This window comes from Rana temporaria, chromosome 12, assembly GCF_905171775.1.
Source record: "Rana temporaria chromosome 12, aRanTem1.1, whole genome shotgun sequence".
Classification (NCBI taxonomy): Eukaryota; Metazoa; Chordata; class Amphibia; order Anura; family Ranidae; genus Rana; species Rana temporaria.
The window spans coordinates 9,702,021-9,715,835 of record NC_053500.1 but is presented as its reverse complement, the minus strand read 5'-3'; the positions used below and the strand labels follow the sequence as shown (position 1 = coordinate 9,715,835).

Sequence of the window (13,815 nt, the reverse complement as noted above, 5' to 3'; positions counted from 1 at the left end):
CTCGCTCTGTAACGAGCGATCGCGTGTGCCTGGCGGCGATCGCGCCCGCCGGGCACGGGAGTCGGGTGAGAGCGGGGGCACGCACGCGCCCCTAGTGGCCTGCACGAGAGCCGACGTATAGCTATCGGCTCTCGCGCAGGGGAGCCGACCTGCCGCCGTAAAACGACGGCGGCTGGTCGGCAACCAGTTAAAGCGGAGCTCCACCCTAAAGTCGAACTCACGCTGATCGGCACCCGCCCCCCCTCCGGTGTCACATTTGACACCTTTCAGGGGGAGGGGGGTGCAGATACCTGTCTAAAGACAGGTATTTGCACCCACTTTCGGCCACACGCTACGGGCAAAAGACGGGTTTTTCTGACTTCCCGTCTGTCGCCCGTTGTGTGCTGGGAACACTCGGCTCCCAGCACACAGCGTGTGAGCCAATCGGCACCGTAGGGAACCGGGTAGTGAAGCCGGAGCTCTTCACTTCCTGGTTCCCTCACTGAGGATGGCGGGGGGGGGAGCAGCAGAGAGACGAGCGATCGCTTGTCCTCTGCTGCGGACGGCGCTGGACTCCAGGACAGGTAAGTGTCCTAATATTAAAAGTCAGCAGCTGCAGTATTTGTAGCTGCTGGCTTTTAATATTTTTTTATACTGGCACATCCGCTTTAAGGACACCTACATACATGTACTCGTATTCCAAATTTTGGGAAACTGAGATTGTACAGTTCCTCCAATGAGGGAACACAGTTGGGAAATGACAGTTGACCTCCAGACCTACCCCTGGTAGAAAAGTGAAGAAGTTGTATTTCTGATTGTTGATGACGTTCCTTGGATAGCGTTGTTCTCTCTTCTCAGGGTGTCCAAGCCACACCGTACGTGGCTTAAGTTCTCCTCGACCACAGCACCCCATACAGGAGCAGCATCTGGTGATAAAGCAAAGGACAAATATTTTAGAGGTCACTGTGCTTATATATATGGCAAACTGAACTTTAGACACTTCTTTACTAAATGTCATTTGGGTTTACACCCCATAGCCGATAAACCGCACATGGATGATAGTATGGACTGCAATACAACCCCCTCCTACTGCCACACAAGAGGAGGCGGAGGAGGAAGGCCCGGATTTCCCACAAGGCCACCAAGGCCGGGCCTTGGGGCGGCAGGGTGCAGAGGGGCGGCAGTGGCATGGAATCCCCCGATGACTAGTTAAGGGCGGTAAGTTGCTTTCGGAATCCGCTCGCTCGTTAACAAGTGATTTTGGCGATGTCGCCGCAATCACTTGTAAAATGTGTGCTACCGTCCGTCCTCTCCTCTCCCCCCCCACATACCTCTCTACTGGCTCTGTCTTTGGGACTCTGTCCTCCACCAGGCCACCGAGTCTGTCTCCTGTGACTGTCCCTGCCGCCGATGTACACAGTGAGAGGGGTGAGCTGTGCTCTTCCCATCTCAGCTGGGACAGGAGTTCTAGCACAGCGCTAGGACTCATGTTTTGGAGGTGACAGGGTCAATAAAGAGAACATGTCACCTCCAATTGCTATCACACAGGGAATTGCTTTCTCCTGTGTGATAGCAAGTGAAAAAAACTGATAAAAAAAATAAAAATAAGAATTAAATTATAAAAATAAAAAAATTATTAAAAAGTGAAGAATAAGAAAAATAATATTAAAATAAATAAGAAAATTATACAAAAATAAAAAAAGTAAACGACAAGCTACAAAATAAAAAAAAGTGATAAAAAAAGAAACAAAAAATATTTGAACGAGTTGCCATTCTCCGTTGATTTGGGGGGGGGGGTGGTTCGGTTGGCAGGGAGGGGGTGCATTGCGGAACCTGGCCTTGGGGCAGCAGGGAGAGCAAATCCGGCCCTGGGAGGAGGGAATCATTTATTTCACATTCCTTCCCCAACACGGCATATTAATAACCCCCCTCAGCTTCACACCTACGGAGATCAAACCTTTGCATGTTCCTCCTTAAAGCGGATCTCCACTCTAAAGTGGAGTCCCGCTGATCGGAACCCTCCCCCCCTCCGGTGTCACATTTGACACCTTTCAGGGGGGAGGGGGGTGCAGATACAGACAGGTATCTGCACCCACTTCCGGCCCTACGATACGGGCAAAGGACGGGTTTTTTCCTTCCTTCCCGTCCGTCCCCCGTTGTATGCTGGGAACACTCGGCTCCCAGCACACAGCGGGAGCCAATCGGCGGGCGCAGCGCGACTCGCGCATGCGCCGTAGGGAACCGGGCAGTGAAGCCGGAGCGCTTCACTTCCTGGTTCCCTCACCGAGGATGGAGGGGGGAGCAGCAGGGTGACGAGCGATCGGCTCGTCATCTGCTGCGATCGGCGCTGGACTCCAGGACAGGTAAGTGTCCTTATATTAAAAGTCAGCAGCTGCAGTATTTGTAGCTGCTGGCTTTTAATATATTTTTCCCGTGGCACATCCGCTTTAAAAACGGGTTCAATTGAAATGTTCATTTATATGATACATTGAAGAAGGAACACCACCACCTAAAGTAACGGAACACACAAGGATGCTTTTTATTTCTTAAAGCGGATTTCCACCCAAAAAATTGAACTTCCGCTTTTCAGGAGCCTCCCCCCTCCGATGTCACATTTGGCACCTTTCAGGGGAGGGAACAGATACCTTGTCTAAAACAGGTATTTTGCTGCCACTTCCGGGCATAGATACCCGAGCCAGCCGCGGGTATCTACGCCACTTCCGGCGCCTTCTCCGTCCACCCCACAGAAGACAGCAGGGACCAGTGGCATCGCACAGCGCTAGTCGCGCATGCGCAGTAGGAAACGAGGAAGTGAAGCCGCAAGGCTTCACTTCCCGAGTCCCTAACCGAAGATGGCGGCGGTAACACCCAAGAGCCGAGCGATAGATCGGCTTTACATGCCTAAACCGTGGGCGCCCTGGACAGGCAAGTGTCCTTATTTTGCCGTGGACAAGCAAGCCTTGCGGCTTCACTTCCTGATCCCCTTACCAAAGATGGCGGCGGCAACACCCAAGAGCAGTGCGATATATTGGGTTCGGGTGCCGACATCGCGGGCTTCTTTATTTTAAAAATCAGCAGCTGCAGTATTTGTAAAAAAAAAAAAAAAAAGAAGATATGATGCAATGTCCCATTGTGGAGATATCTCTTCACTTCCTGTCTCATAGCCAAACAGGAAGTAAGATAAAATCCCCAGGAAATTAGGGGAATTTCTTGAGGACCCCCAGGTCCCCAGAACTAGTGTCCCCATTGAAAGATGTCCCCTCTATTACTTTTCTGGGGACAACCCAAAATATTGGACTTCCCTTTACGTTCAATGATAATGATAAACAGGACAAATAGAGAGGGGGGGGGGGTCTCCTTAATGGGGGCACAGACCAAAATAAAAACCTGACAGGGGTTTCAATCCATCTCCACTCCATCAAAAGCATAAAAATAAAAAAAAGTTTTGCCTTTAGTTATACTTTAACCATACATTCAAAAAACAAAAAAAACACTCTGGGCCAGATTCACATAGGTTAGCGGATCTTTAGATCCGCGTAACCCATCTGATTTAAGATCCGCCGCCGCAAGTTTTTGAGGCAAGTGGTTAATTCACAAAGCACTTACCTTTAAAACTTGCGGCGGCGTAACGTAAATCCCCCGGCGGAATTCAAATTCCGCGGCTAGGCGAAGTGTACTATTCAAATCAGGCGCGTCCCCGCGCCGATCGAATAGCGCATGCGCCGTCCGGAAATTTTCCCAGCGCGCATTGCTCCAAATGACGTCGCAAGGACGTCATTGGTTTCGACGTTTACGTAAATTACGTCCAGCCGTATTCGCAAACGACGTAAAAAATTCAAATGTTGTCGCGGGAACGACGGCCATACTTAACATTGGCTGCGCCTCATAGACCCAGGGGTAACTATACGCCGGAAAAAGCCGAACGCAAACGACGTAAAAAGCGCCCGGGCGGTCGTTCGTTTCAGAATCGGCGTAAATGCTCATTTGCATATTCGACACGTAAAAGACACGGAAGCGCCACCTAGCGGCCGGCCTGGAATTGCAGCCTAAGATCCGACGGTGTAAGTCACTTACACCTGTCGGATCTTAGGCATATCTATGCGTAACCTGATTCTATGAATCAGTCGCATAGATACACCGTCGTATCTCTTTGTGAATCTGGCCCTACATGTGTAACGGCACAATTCTCCGTTCATAAAATAAGGGCCAGCATAACCAGACAGCTTCTGCACCCTGGATGATTCGGCCATTTCTCCTAGACGCCTTTTCTCCAGGCAGTGGCGTTTTGGCGAATAAAACATCATGTACTTGGCCGTTAATTCATTTCCTTGGCCAGAGTAATCCATTCATTCTGGAACTTCCAACTTTTTTCCCCAGCAGTTTTGTGTGTCATGAAGACCCCCCCCCCCCCCGCAGTCACCAGAAGTACAGAAGAGGGACCCGTGAAGAGGAGGATCCAGGCTGCTCTGTGCAAAACCAACTGCACAGAGGAGGCAAGTGCGACATATTTCTTTTAAAACAAAAAACTTACAATCACTTGCCGACTAGCCGCGGTCATTAACTGCGGCAAGGTTGGCAAGGATGCACAAAATCACTGTAGGTGTACGTCACCGCTTTAAGAGCGATAGGGGGCGCGCAACTCCAGAGCCGATGCGCGTGGCCAGCGGCCGGTGTTCTGCAGAATAAGTTACCCCCGGCAGAAAAGGACCCCCCTGTACTGCGCAGGCGTAACATGGAGCTGAGAGTCAGCTCTAGACGGCGCCTACGCAATGATGGGCGGGTGCTTTTGCAATGTTGATGTAACTAGTCATTGCAGCCGGTCCAGGGCGACGTGGACCTCGCTGCAAGTGGACAGTCGCCCTCACGTCTTCGCTCGCTCGGCCTCCTGGCTCTTTTTTTAACATTCTCCATGTCCACGAGGTTGGCAAGGAATGAGCCTGGATGTCAGTAGTGTAGCACCACCGCCTCGGCGGTACAATTTGGTGTGCGCAGGCGCCATCTAGGTGCCCCCCCCTCCTTTTTGGGAGGAGTAAGCCACGACCCTGACCTATCAGCACATGCATATCTATGCACATGTGTGTGTGTATATATATATTATATATATATATATATATATTCCCACAAGCACTACGGCGAGGGAGCACTGCAGACCACTAAGCTCTGAAGAAAGGGGTACGCCCCTGAAACGCGTCAGCTGTAACATTGACTGTTGGTTCAAACGATTATCGTGTTCCACTGATGTTGCTGGATATCTGCTGCACTATTTTTTAAAGCCTGATTTTAACTCCAATTTGTGAGTATAATTATTGATTTTAATATTTGAATAAATTCATTTTATCAGTATCACACTAGGTCGGTGTGCCCTCCGCTCTTTTCTCTCCGCCATCTAGGATCTCTACATTTTCGGCTATTTTCGGAGGCTCAGTTGACGCCTGCGCAGAATAAGGGGGTCTTTATCTGCCGGGGGAACTTTTTCAGCAACCTGCGATCGCCAGGGAGGTCTTAATTAAAGGGCACTGCCCAGGGGCCCCAGCTGCATGGGGTGCCCTGCACTTTCCCCAAAGCAGCTGGTCCTTGAGCCCACGCTGCCCCGAAATTGGGAGCGACATGATGGCACTGAGAGTGATGGATACACAGGGGAGGCAGGCTGGCAGCAGTGCGCCGTGTTGTGCAGAACGATACCCGTTATTTCACAGCCAGCAGGAAGGGGCAGGACCAGAGCGACAGTGACGCTCTGACCCCGCCCCATGCAGCTTCAATGATCGGGACTCGGGATGTGGAAATCTTATGGATCGACTACTGTCACTTTATTTCAATTCACATGTTACAGTATATTATTATGTTTGTATTTAGTGCGGCAGTTATTGTTTATAAGTCTTTTTATACTGCACGGGTAAAGGCGCCCACGTGCATGCAGCCCTTTGCGGTCAATAAGAAAGCACAAGTCATGTTTCTTCAGACCCATAAAAGCACCTGTATGCTCTTAGGATGGACCGACCGACTGGCTGAATTCTTCATTCATTTCCCCCAACCCTGACTTTAATTCGGCTGCTCGGGTGCAGCATGTGGCGCTTGTGTTCTGGAATGTTTGCACAGTGACCTGGCAGCTCCAGGCTGGGATAACACAACAGAAAGTCACTGAATAGACCACATCATGCGAGGCGACTCGCTGTCAGCACTGTGACTATTTTGTTCCAGGATCAGACAAACTTCCGCACTCTTAAAGCAGAACCTTCAGAGATTTTTTTTCAACTTTCCATCTATTAAATCTTTGCACTTGTTGTTGTCTTAAAGTGAAGGTTCACCCTATAAAAAATGTTAACACTGCATCCAGCACCGTGCTGCATATAAAATGTCACTGACCTTTATTTTTTTCCCCCCGTAGATATGGTTTAGCCGTGGAATTCACCGCGGCAACTGGGTAGGGAATCCCGTGGTAGTGGGTGTTCCTATTGACATGACAATCAATTGGCATGCTAAACGACGGCGCACATAGCGCGTCACGACTTCTCGAAAGAAGCTCGGGTCGGCTCGGCTCTATTTGGCGCCGGTGCGCAGGTCAGGCTCGGCACCAAATGTATTGGTGCTTGCGCCCAATTCTGTCAGGTACATGAATCAGTTGAAGCCTGGCACTGAGGTCGGAGTGTCCTTACTGGTGAGATCCCTTCCTCCCCGGCTACTGTGTCCAGCAGACGCATGGCGAGCGATTTTGAAGTAGGGTAGGTGGCAGTGGCGGCTGGTGCTCAAAATTTTGGGGTGGGCGCAAACGAAAAAAAAAAATTGCAGCCTCACTGTGCCCATCAAATGCAACCACTGTTCCATCAATTGTCAACACTGTGCCATGCAATCAAACGCAGCCACTGTGCCATCAATTGTCACCACTGTGCCATGCCATCAAACGCAGCCACTGTGCCATGCCATCAAACACAGCCACTGTGCCATCAATTGTCACTACTGTGCCCTTTAATTGTCACCTCCCCCCCCGCCACTTACCTTTACTGGAGTCAGCCATCCACGTCCCTCGATGACTGACAGGCGTCTCAGCCAATCAGGTTAAACTAGACAGAATAGGCCAACCTGATTGGCTGAGACGCCTGTCAGTCTTATACAAGGAGCGCATCCCTAGTGTGTCCCTTGTATAAGCTTCCGGGACCCGAGGGCTGTACTCGGAAAAGAATATCAGAGACGTTGGCTCTGATAGGCACTTCCGTACAGCCAACCAGCTGCCGTTATTCAGATGGCCGGACATGAGCGCCGACCATCTGAATAGAACAGCGGCAGCGGCGATAATAACATAGATTCGTGCAATGCATGAATCTATGTTATTAGACTCAGTGGCGGTGAGAGCCAGAGGGGGCGGCGCTCCAGCGCCCTCTATGGACGAACCGCCACTGGTAGGTGGGACTCTATTGACAGCGCATGGCATCGGGCAGATCCATAGTCCCTATTCAGTCTAGCAGCATCAAATCCACCCACTGCCCTGCGCTGACAATCAGGGTGTCCACACTGGTAAGATCCCTTCCCCCCCAGCTATTGTGCCCATCACACAAGCAGCCGCATGGCCGAGCGGTTTTGTAGTAGGGGTAGGTGGGGCTCTATTGACAGCGCATGGCAGCGGGCAGATCCATAGTCGCTATTCAGTCTAGTAGCACCTTTCAAATCCACCCACTGCCCTGCGCTGTCAAGCAGGGTGTCCATACTGGCGAGATCCCTTCCTCCACAGCTACTGTGCCCGTCACACCAGCAGATGCATGGCTGAGTGGTTTTGAAGTAGGGGTAGATGGGGCCCTATTGACCGTGCATGGCAGCAGGCAGATCCATTGTCGCTATTTAGTAGCTTTCAAATCCACCCACTGCCCTGCGTGGTCAATCAGAGCGCCCTTCCTCTCCAGATAGTGTGCCCATCACACCAACAGATGCATGGCCGAGGGATTTTATAGTAAGGGTAGGTGGGGCTTAATTACAGTGCTTTGAAAAAATATTCATACCCCAAAAAATGTCCACATTTTGTCATTTTACAATCAAAAATGTATTTTATTGGGATTTTATGTGATAGACCAACACAAAGTGGCACATAATTGTGAAGTGGAAGGAAAACGTTAAAAGGTTTTAAAAATGTTTTACAAATAAATATGTAAAAAGTGTGGGGGGTACATTTGTATGGCGCCCCCCGGAGTCAATACTTTGTAGAACCTCCTTTCTCTACAATTACATCTCAGTCTTTTTGGGGGGTGTCTCTACCAGCTTTGCACATCTAGAGAGGGACATTTCTGCCCATTCTTCTTCTTTGTAAAATATCTCAAGCTCTGTCAGATTCTCAATGGGATTAAGGTCTGGACTGTGACTGGGCCATTCTAACACATGAATATGCTTTGATCCAAACCATTCCATTGTAGCTCTGGCTGTATGTTTAGGGTCGTTGTCCTGCTGGAAGGTGAACCTCTCCCCAGTCTCAAGTCTTTTGCAGACTCTAACATGTTTTCTTCTAAGATTGCCCTGTATTCGTCTCCATCCATCTTCCCATCAACTCTGACCAGCTTCCCTGTCTCCGCTGAAAAAAGCATCCCCACAACATGATGCTGCCACCACCATGTTTCACAGTGGGGTGTCCAGGGTGACTTGCAGTGTTAGTTTTCCCCCACACATAACAGTTCAATTTTGGTGTCATGTGACCAGAGCACCTTCTTCCACAGAAGAAGTCCCCTCCCCCACATGGCTTCTCACAAACTGCAAATGGGACTTTTTATGTCTTTCTTCTTGTCACTCTTCCATAAAGGGCAGATTTGTGGAGGGCACAACCAATAGTTGTCCTGTGGACAGATTCTCCCCCCTGAGCTGTGGATCTCTGCAGCTCCTCCAGAGTTACCATGGGCCACTTGGCTGCTTCTCTGATGAATGCTCTCCTTGCCCGGCCCGGTCAGTTTAGGTGCACGGCCATGTCTTGGTAGGTTTGCACTTGTGCCATACTCTCCATTTTCGGATGATGGATTGAACAGAGCTCCGTGAGATCTTCAAAGCTTGGGAGATTCTTTTTTTTTTTTAATTCTGTACGACTGGAAGGGACTCAGGGAGAGCTTTCCGTGGGTTAGGGCCGCAAATGACTTGTCTTGCCTTGGGTCCCGAAAAACCACGCTACAAAAATGTTACTGTTGGGGTCCCCACAACTTGGGAAATGTTATCAAGGGGTCGCGGCACTAGCAAGGTTGAGAACCACTGGTGTATCACATAAAATACATTTAAGTTTTTGGTGGCAACATGACAAGATGAGGAAAAATTCAAGGGGTATGAATACTTTTTCAAGGCACTGTAACTTTACGGCACAAGGATAGGGTGACATCAATGTCACTGTTTACGTAAGGTCAGGGGTCAGGGGCATGCAAGGTAGTGACCAATTTTTTTTTTGTATTATTTCAGCACCAAACAAAAAAAAAAAAACCAAGGCATTGCATATCATCTGATCTTTGTACTCTGGAAATATGAAGCCATAAGAGAAAACCTCGTCTGTACTTTACTGCTGCAACAAACAACTCGTTATTCCCGTCCCGCAAGGTCAGTAGAAATACTTGGAATACAAGCCGAGGTTATTTCCCGTTACAGGTCAAATACAATATTATTGCTCGCAATGGTCTTCTATGGGGCGAATTCGTAATATAAATGAATTGATACAAAATGAATTGTAATAAAGAAAGACTCGTCAGTACATTGAGGTACAACAAACGGTCACTGCATTCAGCCGGGAGATAGAACACTTCCTCTTACCAGGGCCGCCATTAGGAATTATGGGGCCCCTTACACAGCTTCAGGCATGGGCCCCCTGGAGCAGAGAACCAGGGGCGGGGGTGTGCTGCCGCCGCCTGAAGTTGAGAAGCCTGGGGGCTGCCGCGAATTGAGAAGCAGGGGGGGGGGGGGGGGGCCCTTTCAAAAAAAAAAAAAAAAAAAAAAAAAAACAAAAAAAAAAAAAAAAAAAAAGGGGGGTAGCCATCCGGGCCCTTTAATAAAAAGAAAAAAAGAAATCAAAAATATATATTGATTTTTTTTAAAGGGGGGTTGCCATCTGGGGCCCTGGGGGCCTCTGGGCCCTTTAATATATATTTTTTTTTATAAAAAGAAATTACAAAAAAAAAAAAAAGGGGGGTTGCCATCCGGGACCTCTGGGCCCTTTAATAAACGAAATAAAAATAAAATATATAAATAAAAATAAACATTTATAAAAAAAAAAAAAAAAAAAGGGGGGGGGGGGGTGTTGCCATCCAGGGCCACTGGGGACCTCCGGGCCCCTTACAGGTGTACTGCCTGTACCCCCCCTGATGGCGGCCCTGCCTCTTACATCATACATTACAGGTTTTCACGCCAATTGTGCGCAAACAATTCAAATGAATCTTTCACAATCCAAAGTAGTTGTGTGAGAAGCCTTCGGTGGAAGCCGCTATCCTCCAATTGTTAGGGTGCGGATTGGTTCTGACGGACCTTCAACCAATGAAGCAACTTTTTTTTCAAACTTCGGACACTTTCTGTGCTGTAAATGAAGCACTTCATTCTTTCTCGGCGAGGCCAGGATGACTCTGCGCTCTCCAGTCGCTCCGGTGCTGATCGTGAAAAGATCCGACGAGGCGTTTGATTGGTGGATTATCTTCTGTACAACCATCCTGCCACATGGATTGAAATTTCAGCCGTTCCCTGATAAACAGGCCGAATTTCCATCCATTTATGGCTGCATTAGCTTCACTGCCCTGGAATCAGATTGTATATTATAGATGGCCATGCACTAGTGGAATTTCCTACTACTTTGATTTCAGAACATTCATTCGATTTTCTAAAAGTTAATGGGGGTCAAGTTGATGATCATTAGCGACCATACTGACAAAATGAATCAAAAGGAACAGGATGGAAAATTATACAAGAACAAACAAAACAGTCCTGCCCGCCATCACCAGTGATGGGGCACCAGTCTTGCCCGCCGTCACCAGTGACGGGGCACCAGTTCTGCCCCCGTCACCAGTCCTGCCCACTGTCACCAGTAACGGGCCACAATTCCTCCCCACTGTCACTAGGGACAAGGCACCATTCCTCTTCCTGTCACCAGTGATGGGGCACCAGTCCTGCCCGCCGTCACCAGTGATGGAGCACCAGTCCTGCCCGCCGCCACCAGTGATGGAGCACCAGTCCTGCCCGCCGCCACCAGTGATGGAGCACCAGTCCTGCCCGCCGTCACCAGTGATGGAGCACCAGTCCTGCCCGCCGCCACCAGTGATGGAGCACCAGTCCTGCCCGCCGCCACCAGTGATGGAGCACCAGTCCTGCCCGCCGCCACAATTCCTCCCCACTGTCACTATTGACAAGGCACCATTCCTCTCCCTGTCACCAGTGATGGGGCACCAGTCCTGCCCGCCGTCACCAGTGATGGAGCACCAGTCCTGCCCGCCGCCACCAGTGATGGAGCACCAGTCCTGCCCGCCGCCACCAGTGATGGAGCACCAGTCCTGCCCGCCGCCACCAGTGATGGAGCACCAGTCCTGCCCGCCGTCACCAGTGATGGAGCACCAGTCCTGCCCGCCGTCACCAGTGATGGAGCACCAGTCCTGCACGCCGCCACAATTCCTCCCCACTGTCACTATTGACAAGGCACCATTCCTCTCCCTGTCACCAGTGATGGGGCACCAGTCCTGCCCGCCATCACCAGTGATGGCGCACCAGTCCTGCCCGCCGTCACCAGTGATGGCGCACCAGTCCTGCCCCCCATCACCAGTCCTGCCCACTGTCACTAGTGACAAGGCACCATTCCTCTCCTGTCACCAGTGATGGGGCACAATTCCTCTCCCTGTCACCAGTGATGGGGCACCATTCACGCCGCCGACACCAGCGATGGGGCACTATCCCCACCGCCGACACCAGCGATGGGGCACTATCCCTGCTGCTGACACTAGTGATGGGGTAATATTCCTCCCACTGATGCCAATGATTGGATACCATTCCCCCCACTGACATCAACCCAAGTTACTCCTAATAAATACTTAAACCCTGGCCTGCTACACCCAAGACTAAACCAACTCAACAGCCTTTTCAATTTAGATCAAAAACTTCCTGTGCAGAGGTGCATTTGAAAACATTATTTATATATTTATCAATTACATGATTCATTGAAGCATCTGATCTTTTAAAATAAGTCTATAAAAAAGCGCACACATTCTCTGATACATTGCATGCAGTCACCAGCGCCTTTTCCTGTCCCATTATTCTGGATTTTCTAGTCTCTTGTTCCTAGTCATTATTCTGGGTTTTTATCCATAGTGTGTTTTAGCGGTGATGGTACAGAAGTACTGGTGCCATCCCCCCTGTGATGCTACACAAGTACCGGTGCCATCCCCCCTGTGATGCTACACAAGTACCGGTGCCATCCCTCCTGTGATAGTACACAAGTTCCGGGGGCCATCCCCCCTGTGATGGTACACAAGTACCAATGCCATCCCTCCTGTGATGGTACACAAGTACCAATGCCATCCCTCCTGTGATGGTACACAAGTACCGGTGCCACCCCCCCTGTGATGGTACACAAGTACCGGTGCCACCCCCCCTGTGATGGTACACAAGTACCAATGCCATCCCTCCTGTGATGGTACACAAGTACCAATGCCATCCCTCCTGTGATGGTACACAAGTACCGGTGCCATCCCCCCTGTGATGCTACACAAGTACCGGTGCCACCCCCCCTGTGATGGTACACAAGTACCGGTGCCATCCCCCCTGTGATGGTACACAAGTACCGGTGCCATCCCCCCTGTGATGGTACACAAGTACCGGTGCCATCCCCCCTGTGATGGTACACAAGTACCGGTGCCATCCCCCCTGTGATGGTACACAAGTACCGGTGCCACCCCCCCTGTGATGGTACACAAGTACCGGTGCCACCCCCCCTGTGATGGTACACAAGTACCGGTGCCACCCCCCCTGTGATGGTACACAAGTACCGGTGCCACCCCCCCCCTGTGATGGTACACAAGTACCGGTGCCACCCCCCCCTGTGATGGTACACAAGTACCGGTGCCACCCCCCCTGTGATGCTACACAAGTACCGGTGCCACCCCACTGTGATGGTACACAAGTACCGGTGCCACCCCCCCTGTGATGGTACACAAGTACCGGTGCCACCCCCCCTGTGATGGTACACAAGTACCGGTGCCACCCCCCCTGTGATGCTACACAAGTACCGGTGCCACCCCACTGTGATGGTACACAAGTACCGATGCCACCCCCCCTTTGATGGTACACAAGTATCGGTGCCACCCCCCCCTGTGATGGTACACAAGTACCGGTGCCGCCCCCCCTGTGATGGTACACTAGTACCGGTGCCATCCCCCCTGTGATGGTACACAAGTACCGGTGCCATCCCCCCTGTGATGGTACACAAGTACTGGTGCCATCCCCCCTGTGATGGTACATAAGTACCGGTGCCATCCCTCCTGTGATGGTACACAAGTACCAGTGCCATCCCCCCTGTGATGGTACACAAGTACCGGTGCCACCCCCCTGTGATGCTACACAAGTACCGGTGCCACCCCCCCGTGATGCTACACAAGTACCGGTGCCACCCCCCCGTGATGCTACACAAGTACCGGTGCCACCCCCCCTGTGATGCTACACAAGTACCGGTGCCACCCCCCCTGTGATGGTACACAAGTACCTGTGCCACCCCCCTATGTCGGTACACAAGTACCTGTGCCACCCCCCCTGTGATGGTACACAAGTACCGGTGCCATCCCCTCTGTGATGGTACACAAGTACCGGTGCCACCCCCCCTATGTCGGTACACAAGTACCGGTGCCACCCCCCCTGTGATGG

At 50.8% G+C, this 13,815-nt stretch overlaps 1 protein-coding gene across 1 annotated transcript in view; it reads right to left on the bottom strand.

Annotated features, from left to right (window-relative positions):
* Positions 1-13,815, bottom strand: part of ATP9A (ATPase phospholipid transporting 9A (putative)) — a 122,401-nt gene that overhangs the window by 95,105 nt on the left and 13,481 nt on the right. Inside the window, exon 2 of the mRNA XM_040331486.1 lies at positions 761-905. Coding sequence (XP_040187420.1) covers positions 761-905 — 145 coding nt within the window. The remainder of the gene's footprint in view (positions 1-760; positions 906-13,815) is intronic.